The 18,135-nt window shown below is 38.9% G+C and overlaps 1 protein-coding gene across 1 annotated transcript; it reads left to right on the plus strand.

Annotated features, from left to right (window-relative positions):
- The first annotated feature begins 12,687 nt into the window (after positions 1 to 12,687).
- Positions 12,688 to 17,350, plus strand: htatip2 (HIV-1 Tat interactive protein 2). Its single transcript, XM_029454642.1, has 8 exons — positions 12,688 to 12,750; positions 12,881 to 13,074; positions 13,798 to 13,987; positions 14,086 to 14,193; positions 15,106 to 15,243; positions 15,363 to 15,424; positions 16,215 to 16,454; positions 16,907 to 17,350. The coding sequence occupies exons 2-7, from the start codon at positions 12,950 to 12,952 to the stop codon at positions 16,429 to 16,431; spliced, it is 840 nt and encodes a 279-aa protein (XP_029310502.1). The 5' UTR covers positions 12,688 to 12,750; positions 12,881 to 12,949; the 3' UTR covers positions 16,432 to 16,454; positions 16,907 to 17,350.
- Positions 17,351 to 18,135: the final 785 nt, after the last annotated feature.

An 18,135-nucleotide genomic window follows, 5' to 3' on the forward strand; every position in this document is an offset into this window, starting at 1 on the left:
GCTGACAGGACGAACAGACGGCATATACCCCCGTAACTCAGCCTAAATGCCCCACTCACACACACACACTTGCGACACAAGTGACAGGGTAGTGTTCCCTTTATGGGATTATACTGGTCAATAATGAGCAATGAGAGATGATCACGGTCAATTTCTCAATCATGTCAATATTCTGCTCCGTGGTGACGGGGACACATGTGACTGCTCTGAACAGATCCCTGTAGGAATCATACAAACAGTATATTTGTACAATTCATTTTTTACCTTTACCCTATAACTCAAAAGTGGGTGTGATAGTACTGTATCTAAAGTGCCAAGATATTTCACATCCTAATAACCATGACACTAGAGCTGGATAGGTTAGATTTTAAAGTTCCTCATACCCACTGAACTTAACTAACTGCAAAACAAGGTGAAGTTAGGGGCGGTTATTCCACTGAGGACCTGCACTAGAAGTTGTACTTGGCTGATATTCCTAATCCTTTGTTTTAATTTGTGTGTCTGTGAGTGATGGCTGTATGTCCGTTGCCAATGATATTTTGAGCTCTATGGGATTTCTTCATGAATTGATGAATAAACTTGCAAAGATGAAGCTTTTGGAGAGGTTTGTATTGAGTATCATTAGTTTTCTATCATTCGTTTTGTGAATGTAATGTTGTTACAAACTTGGTAGTCCTGGATGTTGCACTTTCTAAACACCAATTTAAGACTAAAGATTCACAATCTTTAAAATGCAAAACATCTGAATTTCAGTATCAACTGATGGATGTTCTGTCCATCATGTTTCAGCTAAATCCAAAAACACTTCTTCCAAAGAAACTGTCGGACCAGAAAGAAAACATGACACACACACGCTCCAGAGTTGTGTGCGTCTCTTGTACCAGCTAAGAGGATGTGGATGACGTTGAAGAGGCTGTTGAGCACACTTTGAATTCACTTCTCACAACATTTTAGGAAATAATTTAAAGCGAGATACAGGCTAAAACCTTTTTAGTCATGCACTGTTCAATTTTGAGAGTTTGGCCTATTTTGCTTCCATAACTTGTCTTCTTTAAGACCTAAATCCAAAATACACATTCAGGTGTTTATTTGACTAACTTTGTCTATTTGTCTTTATATTTCTCCTAAATTCACCAAAGGTTAGCATTAGATAATGCCTGATTTAATACAAAGAAATAATTAAACTGATGTAAGTACTCAGCTGGGGAAGTATCATGGTGAAATTGATTAGTTAAAGGACCCTATTCACCTGTAGGGTCTCCACTTAAAATAAAATAAATGTGTCTAAATATACTACAAAGCAAGATCATCAGTGTTCAACCACTTATTCACATTTAACACAAAAAACTCATTAATTCTTACTGAAAAATCTGACACAAGTTTGTCTGTTCAGGCTGTATGGGCAAGGGGTCAACAGCTTCTGTACAAGTTAGGAGTGACACATCCTATCAGCAGGGACCTGTTCCTCCATGTTCTCTGTGCTGAGCTACTTTGCCTATCAAAGCCCCTTTTAGCCTGAGGAAGCCTGGGCCAGTTTGACACCATGTTCCCATGGGTCCCTCTCAGATCTCCACCAAAGAACCCATTACTGGATCATAAGCTGCAGAATCAGGCTATAGTGGACAGGAATCCCCAGTAGAGTCTCGCAGATCGGAGCTGATTTGCAACATAAGCCCCCCTGTGATTGCCCATTAGCCCCTGTCCCCACTGACAGCGGCTAGCAGGGTAGCATGTGTAGCTCTAACCATCTACTGTGCATTGTCATTGAAGGTTAGCTACCATTATTTTCCCTAATTGGCTGTGAGGGGTATTAGGAGAGGCCGTGGCTTCAGGGAATAGATAGTGACATCTGATCTAATGTCCACTTAAAATGAAGACAGTGTTGAGTCATATTGTGCTGACAGAAGAGTATCCCCCGGGGATGCAGCTTAGGATCTGATGATTGATGGCTTATTATAATACAAGCCCACTGTGTCAACACTGATTTTACCTTCGGTTCATTTTCTTTTCATCCACGCCGCAGTTGAGAATTTCACTGTAACTGCAGTTTGTTTATGTTTGTATTTTGTATGTTTGTATGTTGTTTGGTTACCGATTTAAAATGAATGTACTTATAGACAGCTTTTCTGGTAACCGGACATTCTGTCACTATATAGATATTGGCAACAAATCTGATTCCAGCTCCTCTTAAGGGGAGACGGGTGAATAGTTTAACAAATAGATATCAAATAGAAACTTCACCAGTTGATTAATTACATTAGGTCAATTATTTTTGTCTTCTGAAATTGTATGTTTAATATGCATCAAAATTCTTGTTTTTGACATATTAGAGTCAAAGGTTTTTGACGAGGGAATTTTGGATACCTCTTTGTATCAGTAAATTTCATTTTGAGAAAACGAAAGATATGTATTGTAAAATTACAATTATTTTGCAAGACATTACAGGTGAAGATGGTAAATCATTTTAACTAATAGATATCACCATGAAACTTCCACAGTTAACTTCAATTAAGACAACTTTTCTGAGATGTTCTGTTGAAATATGCAAATGAGACATTATGTAATGCTAACCTTTGGTGAATGTAGGAGAAATCTACACAAGCAAATAGACAAAGTTAGTGAAATAAACACATAAATGTGTATTTTGGATGTTTTATTTTCATTAGTCTGACAGAAGACATGTTATGGAAGCAAAATAGTTATTTGAAGACATTGCTGAATATGATCGTTAGGACTATAATGAAGAAAAAACATTGTATACGCTCCAAATATTCAGAATGTAAGAAATACATGTCACCTGTCCTGTGGGACATTTCATGCTGGCATACCATTTGGAAATTTTGCACACTATTGGAAAAATGCCTTCTCTTGTAAATACTGAGAGAATACACAGTGTGCACACATTTGCACTTTAAATTAGATTATAAACACTTATATATGTTCTTATATTTGTAGCTTGGTGGATTTGGTTGACGCTGACGCTGCTTGTTTCTGGAGTTCAAATAGCTCTGTTTTGTTCTTTCCTGGCCAATTGAATCAAACGAAGAGAGATTACATCCCGCAGGCCAGAAAATATCATTATATTATACAATATGTCACTAAAGGGGGAAGCATATTGTCCGTTTTACTTGCTGTAAATAATGCAAATGTGAAAATGACCATAAACCAAAATGATTGCATGGAGGATCCACTGAACAGTGGACTGCATTCTGCAAAATGAAATGAAAATTAAATTAAATTAATACAAAGCCTGTGCTCTGATGGTGCCGCTCCAAATACCTGTGTAAAAAAGTTATGGTTCCAATGTAAGTCAGGTGTCGAGGAGAAATCTGATTACTGACCTGCTGAGTGAACACACAGTGATTTGACAGTGTTCAGGTTACTACTGTGCATATACAGTAAACTCTTGTGATTTCTCTGCGTAACCACTGAACCTTCAATAGTTGTCAATCAGAAGTTTCATCCCCAGCTTCTATGGGAAAGACTCCAGGGATAAACATGTGAGAAAGATTGCATGGAATAAATGTGCTGCGGACACTGGTAAGGTCTGATGTAATCTTCCTGTACTCTTTTCTTCTTAATCCTTCATTCATGCAAACTATGTTAACTCATCATACCTGTTATGTTGGGACTGGCAATATAGCAGCAGCAAGAAACACATAATCTATCTGTTCAAAACTTTATAGGTCCACAAGAGACCACGACAGATCCACCATGAGCCAAGCTGCTCACATGTGGGCTGCAGATCAGAGCCCGCAGACACCGAGTGTGGTCCATCAACAGCTCTTCCTAATCAACCCCGGAGACCCCGACCTTTTAGCCGCCAGCCCTCAACATGTCTCGCTGTGTTTACACACACTGATTAGTTTCGTAAGTGTACAGAATGTCCCAAGGAGAGTGATCTCTGAATCAATGTGCACCTCAGTTCCATCCTTTATCTTCCCACCCCTCCGTCACAAAAGCCAGAGATCCTCTCGGAATCGGTGAGAGAAATTAGGGGATCAGAGTCGGCCAACTCCTGAGCAAACAGACTGAGCTAATGGACCAGCCGCTTTCTCCTCCCCTCAAATTATTAGCAGAGCGAGGGAATGTAGCCAGTCCAGTCATGATGTTAATGCTAAAGCTCGCTAATCCCTTACACACACACACTGGCCTCGCACTTGCCTTGATGCACACACGGCTACTGGGTAATCACTGCACCACCCAGGCAGTGGGAGAGGATGGGACAGCAAAGGAATGAGACTGAAAGTGAACACATACACATGCCGGGGTTCCCAGGGGCCTGGAAAATGTAGCTTTTGAAATGTGAAAGACATGACGAAGAAGGACAGGATCCAGGATCCAGGAGCATGCAACTTGAACATTTGATCACAGACGTTTCGATTTGACATGATTGTCCTCATGAGAAGAAGTTTTTGAACTCTGAATGGTGTGGGATTTTCTTTTCTTTACTTTGACTTTACTTGAATTTCACAAAATAAGAGCATCGAAGTAATACAAAAAAGTATTTGGACTCTTAAAGTGGAACCTGACACACATGGGAACATACAGGTAACCCAATACAAACTCATTCAGATCCCCCTCTCCATCAACGCGTCACTGTGGAATCCTGTCTCCTCCAGGTTTAGGTCGGCAACAGCTGGCTAAAGCAGAATATGCTAATGCCAGTTCTTGGGAGGAGTACTTTAGGCTTATGAGGGATTAGCGCTTGTTGGCCAGCCCTGACTCCCTGCTGAGCGAGCACGCTAATACAGGTGTTAGTAAACTGGCATTAGACTCCAGCTAATTAGCTTCCATTCACAAAGTGATTGTCCAGCCAGCTCTGCCATTTGTAGTGGTGTTTGCTCATCGGCAGGGAGGTCTCTGTGCTGTGGTGGGTCCGTTATGATCCGACATGATCTCCCTTCTTCCTTCTTTCACTCTCCCTGTAGACAGAGGAACAGAGGAGAGCCAGCATCATCACATTGAGACGGTGGCCATCATTAAGTATGGAAATATGAGTGTAGCTTTGTTTTGGCCTTCCCTCCACACTAATCATCATTTATCGCCACCCACAACAGTCCTGTAACCGATTAATGCGTGATAAAACTTTCAGAAGCCAAATTTCTGTCATCTGGACTTGAAAGTAAAGCCGAAAGTGATCGAAACTGTGTGTGTGTGTGTGTGTGTGTGTGTGTGTGTGTGTGTGTGTGTGTGTGTGTGTGTGTGTGTGTGAGAACCAGGGAGCTTCTCTGTAAACTGATGGATGTTTACAGCGTTTATCTGTTTTCTCTTCCAAATCAGTTTGCCTGGAGGTTTTGTTAAAGGTTTGATCGTCTCACTGCACGTTTCTTGTCAGGACTGACCTCTTTTTTTCTTAAAAAAGTATAGTGAGCACAATGTTATTATTACTGATAAGCATAGAGGACCAAAACTATGAAAAATATCCAAGGTTTTATAAATATTCTTTCATTTACTTTTCTGCTCCTGTTGGACAACACAAATATAAAACTGTGATTTGATTGGCTGTCTCAATGTAGCAGCCCAGGAATTATTAATAGTTTTGGTAAGCTGGTAGAATTTATGTTTAAATCCTTAATCAAATCTCGTTCAGTCATTTGACAACAAAGCAGGAAGACAAGTCAATAACAATATTGAAGGACAAAAAGGGACCAAAAAGAAAGCTAGACATGTTAGAGCTGTACCCTGATAAGATGAAACATAGTAAAGCCTTTGATAAAGATATAAGTATGGCAAATGTATGCAAAATGACATTGAAATAAAAAATGACAATAAAAGATCTATATGATTAAATTGATGAGCAACTGCTTTCCAATCTTACATCGGACATTACTCTACAAACATGTCAAATAAAAACCTTAGTAACTAATTACTGGAAATATTAACTTGGATGACAAATCTGTTAAATGTAGACACAATAATATCACCACCAAAATAACAAACGATAATATTGAATTGCTGCCAAAGTCTTTACCAGATGTGTTTAAATAGAGTTTCCATTATCAGCATGTCATCATGGACAGCAAATTTGTAGCAAATGATAATTTTCTGATTTGTAGGCACATTTTGTGGCTTGTGAAGATCAACCATCACCGTTTCAGTCATGTCCCCAAAATGTCATTATTTTGGGGGGGGGGGAAAGGCAGGTTTTAAACATAATCACCATGCATTTCTAATCATTTCAAAAGCAATTAAAAACCTACAAGGTCAGAAACTGTTCTTAAACCATGCACATTGAAAAACATCATAAGTGCATGTTGTCTTCCAGGGAAACAAAGAATTGGACTTCTGTAAGTAAACTGTGGTAGCTCTCTGTTCCATGAATATTATGCCGTTGCTGTTTATTACGATAATTGCTCCATGTTTGCATTGGTGATGGACAAAATGGATATAGGTGGTGGACAGGAGTTGAAAGATGGGTATTACGTGGCCTACACTGTTGCTGGATGTGGGAAAGAGACTAAAGGTTAGTTGGTTGACATTCCCGAAGCCATTCCGCCGGGGATGTCGGCAGTTCAAAGGAGTCATTAAGTTTCACCCGTCCTGCCACAAAGGGGAGATTTAAGACAGCAAATAGATCTGATAGTGAAAACTCAAATATCCACTAAGAGGCTTTGGTGTATTATGCTATTATTACTCCATACAAGACCATACAGATTTAACTGTTTCAAGTTTAATTTTCTCCTGGGAAACTCATCATAACTGATAATCTCTCCTTTTCATGTTTCCCATTGAGATAAATGATGAGCGAAAACGAAATGCTGATAACAAACGATCATAGATATTGACATTTCATGAGGCCTTGATGGTCCTAAACTCTGTGGTAAAATCATACTTGACTGAATTCCAAGAACATATCCATTAACTATACTTCTGAAATATATCTGATATTGATGAAGGTCTAGTAAACCCCGACTAATGTTAGCATAACTTCCAACAACAGAGAAAAAGGAATCTCCTGTCAATTAGTTGACTGACATTAACAAAGCCGTGCTGATGAAAAGGAGGGGGGGAGCAATACACATCCATTCAGACATGGGTTTGCAGCTCAGGAGAAGAACGAAGTCTGAGGTACACTTGAGGAAACAACTTCCAGTCGATGTGACACATATTTGTGAGGAAAGCATGAGTCTGGTTTCAGAGTTGCTCATCAATGTACATGATAGTGTGGTCTGTAATAAGTTTCAGCAGATGCTTAAAGACACAAGGACATATGGAAAACAAAGCATGGGCTGCTCAAAGTACCTGATGGTGTGATGGTCTGCAGTTTGTCAGACTTTTCACGGGACTGTCCACACAGAATCTCCTTTTTCTGGTTTCTTTGTGTCAGGCTCCATGGATGTTGTAGTTGTACTATGTTGTTTATCCTGTACACACCTCATCTATTGCACGTCTGTCTGTCCTGGGAGAGGGATCCCTCCTCAGTCTCTCCCTGAGGTTTCTTAAATGTTTTCCCCCTTTAATTGTGGAGTTTCTTTTAGGAAGTTTTTCCTTGTGCGTTGCGAGGGTCTAAGGACAGAGGGTGTTGTAACCTGTACAGTCTGTAAAGCACAATGAGACAAATGTATAATTTGTGATATTGGGCTACAAAAATAAATTAGATTTGATGCGTGCATGTGGTGGTCAACTCTTTTATGTGAATGGTTTGGAAGCTCTTTTTTGCTGAGCTTGTTTGAGGATTTTTGTTTATTGTCGACCAATATGAATTATAGTTATACAGACTCAGACTTCTTTGGCCATTGTTGACATTTCTAAAGGTTTTTCTCGCTGTTTTGGAAACAATTTACAACTTCTTTTAGGTTTTCCTCTTTAATCTTCATACAACATAAGAAGTTAACAAGACATATAAAGCTGCTGTCGGGTGACAGGGCGACAATTTTGTTTCTTATTCAGGTAACTTGCACTTTGATGAGGGTCCGACTTGAACCGTTGCAATAAGCCTTTCGTTGGCCAACTATCGTTTTTTTCTGCTTTCCACTCTTCACTCGTTACACTTCACATAATCTGGACAGTCAGCATTGTTGAAGATGATGTGTAAAGGCTCTGATGTTTCCTATATATATATAAAATAAAAAATGTTTTTAAAATGTGTTGTCATTTGTTGCTGTACCTCATAAACAACTTACAGATAACATAAAGCTTTCATTTGATTGAGCAATGTAAGTATCCGCAATAAAATTATCTTTCAAAAAACATGTCACCTCATGAACTTCTGTTACATCCAGGACTTCTTATTTATAGCATATATTTTTTAATGCACACGAGTCATTGACATAATTATAGGCAGATAGACTGACAGACGTAGTAGTTAGCAGCAGGTTTGCCAGATGTGCAAGTGTAGTCTTATCTCTACCTGCTGGGGGTTGCCGGTCCCCCAGACTCTTTTTAGCACCCTCTATTGAAAAACAGTGATAATCTGTTTGCTCCTTTAATGAGCCCATTGTTCCTCAGAGGAGGGAGAGAAGGTCTCATTGCTGCTTAGCTGCGGCTCTTTGAGCAGGAAAGCTCCTCTGAGCAGCACTGATACTTCGCCTCGAACATATTGTGAAGGTCTGAGCCTCAAGTCTGAGCCTGCAACAAAGCCAAGCCTGTGGAAGACTCTGAGCTTCTGTCCTACTGTGGACTTACTTTATTGTACCGCTTTTTTCACCGCTGATCAGAGGATCTGGCAGCTGCTATGGCCTTTTCAACCCCTCAAACTTTGATTATTCTTTTATGTTTCCCCTGAGGTTCCTTTGAATTGAGACACAACTGTATGTATGTATGTTACTGTATAACAAAAATATAAAAAATGGATGAAAATCAGCTTGAAACCCTTATACAAAATGATACAAATATTTTAAAATGTGCAACGTCACCCCTCTAGTTTAACTTTTTTAAACTTTTGAAATGTTTATTTATAGGGACTCTACTTTCTAATAGCAGAACACTTTTTCATTAGAAGATTTCATGTTAATGAAAGGCTACAGCAATCAATCACTTTTTAGAAGGAGGAACAAATGCATTTTTCGGTGCATGTGGACATGATACAGTATGTGTGTGAAAATGTGCCCGGACTGATCTACTCCTTTAATAAAACATGTGTATTTTCATAAAATTCAAAAAGATAATGAGCTTTTTGTGTATATTCTGTAGATACTTTTTCCAAAACATATTGAAGCTAAATCAATCTTACACCATAACACAGCCAAACTATAAATCTAAAAGAATAGTGATCGTCTTTAACGTCCTAAAATCACAAAACTTGTAGATAAGAATCTTATTAGTGACGAAATATGAAACACACTTAGAAAAGAAATTCAAAAAAGAAAAACTTCATGTTGCTTTACTGATAAAACTGACCCTTAACAAGCTGTCTAGAAGCACACTGAAATATTCATGGTTCTGTTACAATTTGGACGATAAAACACATTGGAGGTTAATTACCATTGAAATGTATGACAATAAATGGATATCTCAGCAGAAGGTCACAGAAAAGCAAAAGGCATCGTCTTGACTATTGTTCACACCAGCTGCATCAGTAGACACAGCAACAAATAATGGCAACAGTCGGCTCTAATGATGGAGACTCCTCTCATAACACACACACACACACACACACACACACACACACACACACACACACACACACACACACACACACACACACACACACACATATCATCGAACCCCGCTTCTTGATCAGACAGTGCCCCTCTAATTGAGCTAATCCCCACTTCAGGATCAGCGCTGTCCCCTGAGGTCCGACCCTCCATCCTGCCTGTCTCCTGCTCTCACTGTCTCAGCTTAAACCTCCCGTCCCCTCTGTGGCTCATGTGGACTGCAAAGCTGTTTATTGGGAGACAATGGGCAGCAGATTGTGCTGTCAGGCTCCATTAATATCCATCATTAGCATCACACTTCAGAGTCTGTGGAATCGGGGTCTAAGCCTTAAGCCATGTTTGTGTACAGTGTGTGTGTTTGTCTGTATGTATGTGTGTGCGTGTGTATGTGTGTGTGTTTGTGTGTGTGTGTGTGTGTATGTATGTGTGTGTATGTGTGTGTGTTTGTGTGCGTGTTTGTGTGAGTGTGTATGTGTGTGTGTATTTGTGTGTTTGTGTGTGTGTGTGTGTGTGTGTGTGTGTGTGTGTGTGTGTGTGTGTGTGTGTGTGTGTGTCAATGTAGGCATGCATGTATTTACAGGTTTCATTTGGAAATATTCCTAAAATCAGTTGGTTTTACAGAAGTTCCGCATCTGCTTTAAGGAGAAGAAAATAGAATTCAATATATCAGCTTCAAAATCAATTAAAAACAACTTGGAAACAGCTGTAAACTGTATTTTAGGGATGGCTACATAAGGACTTTTGTGCAGACATAGTTGGATTTAATTCCAATGACAATCATTACACATCATAGATGGACCTATTATCATAGTAAAAAGTTTGGTAATTTGTTTATGCCTAAAAACAATAAAAAGACACTGTACAGTTTAGATTAAACTAAACATGGCAACCCTGGTTCAGGTGAGACTTTTCTTTCATGTAACTTCCAGGTTGGAGTTGTATTGTAGTGCAGTTTAGCTTCAACTGCAGAAATTGCATGTGAAGAAGCAGCACCATATCTGTGTTTTTGTCCTGAATCCCAAGATCTCTAATCAGGTGCAAATTATTAGCAAATACCTTAATATATGCATACGATTGGCATTTGCCAGTAGAAGAGCATTATCAGTTTTGGTCTACTTCTTTTCACTTGCATCTTTAGTTAAAGTCTTTATATAAGTCTTAAAAACACATCTCTATATTTGACAGTGCAGGTGCATCAACTTCAAAGAACTACTTCGATGCATCACTATTTCATATTATTTACACTAGCAATATTTACTGCGTGACCCATCATTCCACATCCACTTTTCTTAAAGCTAATCCTGTCTGAATAGGACTTCAGGTGAAGTGTGGCAGAACAGCAGTGACATAGACATCAAATATATTATGCAATGCTGAGGAAATACAGGAGGGATTCTGATTGAGGTAAAAAAGAATGTGAAAAAGCCAATGAAAACCAACTCTTAATGATCCATATGTCCTTTAGTGCAAACTAATCAATGGTCAAAAGCAATTGACCACTGACCACCATTGGTATTTCCACCTCCAGCAGCGACGCTCTAAAAGGAAATTGAACCACGTTTCTGCCACGCACCCACTGAGGCATAAGCCTTCTTACTCCAACTTCCTGTCTGATCAATGTGAGAGACAATGACTCAACAGGTGTGACAGACAGGAGCCCAGCGGCAGCTTTCCTCCCTGCCGCTAGGCCCAATTAGCACCCGCGGCTAAGGAACAAAGAGGCGACATTTCATTTCAGCAGAGTGGCAGTTTAAGACCTCTTCTCTCAACCTCAGCCTCTTTTCTTTCTGTCTCTTACTGCTGACATCTTTAAAGGATCATCCCTGGCTCCATCATATTCTATTAGATTGGGTCGATGCCTTGTGTTCCAAGTGGCAGGGGTGTTGAAAACATGGGGTGTTGATGAATTCATTGCATGTGACTGCACTTGCTTTCTTTGTTTGGAGGTTTTGGCTAATGAAACCCCCTGAAGGTCTGACAAAAGGCAAAGACATTTTTCAAGGTTCGGTTCGCTCTACGGGTCCAGCCTGGATTTCCTGAACAAATTACACACAGGTGCGGCCATCCCGGACGACTTTTCAACTTATTTGGAAAGAAAAGATATTTTTCTCCTCATTGCTGCAAGAACCTGTTTTCTGTACAACTACTGTAACTGTGCCATATTTAATATCAGATGCTTTTCTTTAACATCATTCAGCTGCTTTGAAAGAACTGCACGTCAAATATTTGTATTTTAACCTCAGTTTTTGTTCCAGTCTCTGGTCTATTGAGGTTGGTTCAGTCTCATGTGCATTACAAATGCTGCAACTTCAAAAGACGAAGACAAACTCTTGACAGCTAGGGTCTAGGGTTTGATGTTAGCACAGGAAATCCCTCAACTTACCACTTTAGTAAGTTAGTTCCCTCCAACTAGAAAAGCTATACACTCTCGGCAGCAGTTAAGGAATGCAGATCAGAGTGTCGTATGCAAGGGCAATGGAAGCGTTGTAACTATCAGAGTATTTCTTCCACGACTGGGCTACATACATCTATAACCGAAAGCGCAAGACGCAAAAACTGTCTTCATGATATACTTCATGGTTTCAACTCCAATGACTTTGGGAAAAATGGAAGAAGAACCAATGGTGTTGAATAAATTTGACATGTGTAAGAAGGTGTTTGGGATTTAATTCCATACCTTTCTGCAATAAAACAGATTGTCATGAGGACAAAAAAGACATGAAGCTATCTGTCTTTTTTTATCCTCAATTAAGAACGTGGTAATTTTAAATTTAAAAGACTACTAAATGATGTTTACGCATACACAAAGTTGAAAAGTGTCCTATTATGCTCATACACACATTGAACCCCACTTTAAACAAATGCTTGTACCAGAATCGCCTTACTATACTTGCAATATTAATTTAATGTTGGGAGATAATGGTGGTGAGTATGAAGCCTCTAATGAATTAGATTACAATTTTTGTTTACTATGCGTAACACCAAGTAAGTAATTAAGAACAACAGTTAAACAATGTTGCAATGGGCCATGCTATAGAAACGAAAGAGGGAGAAAAATGAATACGGAAGATAGCAGGGTTGTGCGCATGCGCTGTCCCTAATGTATTGTCTATGGTGAAAAATCGGGAAGAGACCGAGGCTTCTTGAGGTTCTAGCGTGTATTTCGTTTCTGTTGAACTTACTATCATATCAAATAAATAAAACATACAAAAAATGAACAGTATTTCTGTGAATTTGTGCCGTCAATCGTTGACGGTCTTTTTTGTTTTTCCCTACAGAAGAGAGCACCGTCTGTAAAGATGAGGCAACCAGGAAGTGTTCCAGCTATTTAGCCGTCGCTTCTAGCAATGTCTGTTATGAAACTACTGGACACCACCCTAGGAAAAGCGACCGGGCTCTTAACTGTCATAATTGTTGTCATTGCAGCGCTTTTTAATTATTTCGACGACCCTGATCCGGTTAAATACATCAGGTAAAGAACAGTGGAGGTCTGTGTGAACTTCTCCGCAAGCTGAACTCAGCACATGAGCTTTACTTTAGCTGCTATCTAACACCAGCTACATTTAACGTGACGTAAGCTAAATGTGAATGTAAGTCATGTTTAATGTAAGCTAAAATGGTCCCAGACCTGTGGACCCCCAGTGTAAACTTCAGAGGGAAGTAAAGATTTTATTTAGCCTAGGAACGTTCTTCCCTGGGTCCCAAATGGGTAATCGGCGAGAGCGAACGTCAAGCCAAACCCCGTTCACAAATCCGTCAATTAAAAGTTCGTTTTCTTGTACATGTATGCTCAAGTTTAAAAAATAAAAAAATAGGACTGGATATTGAATTATATACACCATCTCATACATTCGTCATTAATTGTATCCACTAAATACCCATTTTTAATATGTTACTGTCATCTCGAAGGTTAACGAGAGTCTAACCTATTTCCTTTCCCAACACACACTAGCTTCCTTCTGAAGATAGCATTTATTTTCATGAAACTATACAATGTAAGTCAGTTCATCTAACTGCACAATGAATTTCCTAATAATTGGCCAAATTAGTATGTGAAAATATGCCTGATGCCAAGATAGTAAATAATGTTTGCACAGCATGTTTCACATTTGTACACATTGTCTGCATATGTTTGAGTTGAGCATTTCCTGCACTCATACATGCTGCTAAGAGAGATGTCTGTTTTGGCACACAGCATGGCTGAGGACATGAAGACTCTGGGGGAAAACTTCAGGCAGCAAAATAAAAGCTGTTTCATCCTTGGCGCCTCTGGGGAAACGGGCAGGATGTTGCTTCAAGACCTGCTGGGGCGAAACATCTTCTCCAAGATTACCCTCATTGGAAGGAGACAGCTCACCTTTGAGGACAAAGCATATGAAAACTTGGTTAGTGGGTTGATTATCTCGTCAATTGTTTCCCCATTACCTGAGATTCATCATGTTGAGATTAACAATTAGTTTTACACTGTTTTCTATGCCTCCAGGTACAAGAGGTGGTGGACTTTGAGAAGCTTGACGCTTATGCTGCATCCTTCCAGGGCCATGATGTTGGCTACTGCTGCCTGGGAACAACCAGAGCAAAAGCAGGGACTGTAAGTTCAACTTTAATAAATCCAACACAAGTACTTTACTGGTGAATCAATTAAGTATTTACAGTTGTAATGTAGCGCCAGCATCTGTTAGGATTTGATGGGGTTGTTGCTCAGTCGAGATGACTCTTTGCCATGTGCAAGCATTCCATGTCGTCCAGGACTGATGAACTGGCTTCGACAATCTCTCTGCCAATATTAGCTTATCACTAATATTTTGGTATCGCCATAGATGTTGGCTAGTAAGTAGCAAGAAATTGCAGGACAGAGCTGGCTGCTTTTTCCAACTTAAGCGACCGACTTTGTGTCATGCTCAGGCACATTTATTTCTTGGGGAAAAGTCCTGTACTTTGAAGGAGCAGTTAATACGGGAGCATATTTTATTCTCAAGTCATACATTACATTTTAAAGGGGCAGTGTTATTCAAGTGTTTGGCATAACACTTATGGATGAACAGTATGGGGGAAAACATAATACTGCAATAATAATAAAAGCATTACCTCAATATTGATATGGTATTTAAGGTATTCAACAATAACAAAGTAAAAATGTTGAACTCATGTTTGTCCCATTTATTTAAATCTATTTTTTTTTTATTGTTTACATATTCTTAGGTATTAAGATCGGTCGCCATGATTTGATTCTGGCAAATTTGTACTTTTTACTATTTAACAAAATATGATAATTTTGTCACATTATATGGAAAGATGATCAACAATATTTCTAAATCAGCCTTAATAATGATTTATATTATATATGTATTTATTCACAACATTTTATTTGGTTGATTCTTTGTTCTAATGTGAACATTTAAATGTGTAATTGTCAGCTACAGGTAAGCTGTGGTAGACACCTGTCCATGTCAAACTGCTGTCAATCATTTTCTATCTGTTACTACTCTTCTGTTTATTTCAGGAAGGATTCATCCGCGTTGATCATGACTATGTTCTAAAATCAGCCGAGCTCGCCAAGGCAGGAGGCTGCGCACAGTTCCACCTGGAGTCCTCCAGAGGAGCCGATAAAAACAGCAACTTCCTCTACCTCAAAGTCAAGGTATTTTATGTCCTTCCTCTACTGCATGCCACATACTGAAGTATTCTTCTTTTTCTCAAGGAAAAATTATTACATTGGACAATCACTGGAAAGTCAACATGAAATTGATTTTCTTCCAGGGACAAGTGGAAGCAGAAATTGAGGCGCTGGCTTTTGACAGATATGCCATTTACAGACCAGGGTGAGCAATCTCATTTACTTAATTCAATAATTCTATGAGAGTGACTTCAAAAGTCAGTCTCATAGAAGTAAGACGAGAACATAATTCTCCCCAAACTAAAGAAAAAGAAACATACATGAATACATTCTGTACAACAGAAGTATAGTGAAACAGTTGAGGATCACGTCCTGTCAACTGGGCCAATACCAAAGATTTGCACTGACATGCCTGAAAATATTCATCCTCTTGCAACGGAACCTTTTGTTATGCAAGTGAACATTATCTAAATCTGCTACAGGAAATGACACAAACGCATTGGATTGTGGGAATTTGGGGATGGATTATGACATCTGATAGCTGCTGGTAGTTTATAATGCAGGATATAAAGGACGCTGAGCAGAACAAAACCAAATCTAATCATCCATGTCTTTGTGAGTTCTTCATTGGTAAACACTAGAGAAGAAGAGCGCAAACATTCTGCTTTACTAATGTTTCAGGGACTGTGATCCAGGTGGTTTTGAGTCCCCTGCTGCTAATTTGGCAGTTTGAGGCCATTGTGACACCATGTGCCTTTTTGTTTTGAGTCATGGGTGGATCATAATAGTGTGGGTGTGTAATTTTAATGTATCAAATACAAAATTCTAACAACATTTTTCACTGTGGCACAGACCATGAAACACATTTGGTTTCACACGATACAAATGATTGATTGTCTTACTTTTCCCAAAGCATATTATTAAGAATCGATCGTTAATCTGATCCAGGCCAATACAATCTCTAAATCAATAGCGTTGTGATTTTCCTCCAACAGGGTTTTGTTAGTAGACAGGCAGGAGAGTCGGCCTAGTGAGTGGATGGCCAGGAAATTCTTCGGTGCCGTTTCTGCCGTTTGGTCTACGTCCATGTCCGTCCCAATCCAAGTGGTGGCAACAGCGATGGTGTCAAACACTCTGCTTCAACCTGAGCAGAAGACGGAGATCCTGGAGAACAAAGCCATCACCGCTCTGGGAAAGAGTGTCGGGAAATAAGACAGAGCAGGACGTACATTGAGGTGAGAAAGATATTATTATAAAAAATTATTAATATTATATAGGTTCAAGCAATGTTTCCTGGGGAGGGACCCATGTCGGGCTATATCTGATGACTGTATGGATGTCAAACGCTTTACATTAGACGCAGCACATTACACAAATTGGCGGTCGTTGTCTATGCAAGTGAATCATTTGGTTTATTAAGATACTTTATTAAGTATCATTAATAACCAATAAGTACATTTACTTAGTTTCCATAACAAAGCTCTTCTTAAATTGCTGGTTGGTAAATATTGGCGTTTAGATTAAAGATCTGATGTTTTGGCACAGCCCTCTTGTAGCTGTGGTGGAGATTTGTAGAAGAACTCCTAAAACAAAACGTTACAATTATAAAGTAATATTTATCTTTCGCTGTGACTTTCTGTGTGACCTGTGTCTCCAAACGGCTGATTTTTAGATTTTCTCTTTTCAGGTCATTTCAACAGACTACATACTGCAAACACTATTCACCTCATCGTTGTGCCAGAGGATACTTGAACATTGAGCTCAATTGAACATGAATTTCTCCATGTATTTTACAATTGTCAGAAAACCAAAGGGTGTTTGTATTAAAGTATGTGTATGTCTGCTGTGATCTTAGTGGAGAAAACTACTTGAGAAGATAGCAAAATATTAAAGCTTGAAATTGTGTTTGGGTTTAATTTCTTTGGTCTTGAATTATATTGTTATATTTTCATCGGGGAACTATTGCCAGGCTTTTTGATGTGCTTCTTAACTGCCTTACAATAAATGCTTAAATGTATTCGACACTACGTCTAATATTGGATGCCCTTAACATGTTTCCATTAAATTATTATAAATATTTAACTGTTTTGATTTAGCAAAATGTTTTTGAATAAACTTTGTTGATGATTAATTGTGTCTGTGTTTCAAAATGGTGGTCATACAAGTTACTAACTTAAGATCTTAACTAATATACAGCCAGTTTGATTTTAATGATAAATTATGTGTTTTCTTATTAGCTAATGTTTTTTGTTGTTGACAAAAATCATTTTGGAACCAAGTTACTCTGGTTCACTCGTGTGCTAGCAATGTCAAATATTCAGAATATGCTGCACACACGTGAACGCCGCCGTGTGTGTTCATATAAATGTTAAGGGAAGGCATACAGACCAGAATAACTTAATACTATCAACTTGTCTTCCTGCTAAATCTTTAGCATTTTCTTTTTCCTATTCCTGTGTTCTGATGTTTTTATTACAAATTGCCTGTGTTTTAGAGATCACAGTTAAATAAACTTGCCTTTACTCTCCTTGATCTAGCAGCGCCCTCTTGTGACTGAATGTTGTTTCACTCATTGGGCTCTAAATACTTCTATTATATGGACGACTCCATATATTAAAGCTTTTAGTTTTTATCGCACCACAATAGCCAATTGAGCCTTTAGCTGTCAACATGCCACCTTACAGCCGGTGACCTAAATAGCCACATTTTTCTGTAGGATCTCAAGAGGGTTTCCTAGAGACCAAGTGATAGAATTTCAAAATCTATGCTGCTCAAAGACAAAAATAGCAAATAGTGTTGATAAACCTGCTGGGTTTTCTGAATAAATATTAAAAATACATGGTGGCACCATGAAATCATCATGCTTTCTGGAGTGATATTTCACATTTCAAACAGATGTTTGCTCTGATAGACACA

Source organism: Cottoperca gobio, chromosome 3 (assembly GCF_900634415.1).
Source record: "Cottoperca gobio chromosome 3, fCotGob3.1, whole genome shotgun sequence".
Taxonomy (NCBI): Eukaryota; Metazoa; Chordata; class Actinopteri; order Perciformes; family Bovichtidae; genus Cottoperca; species Cottoperca gobio.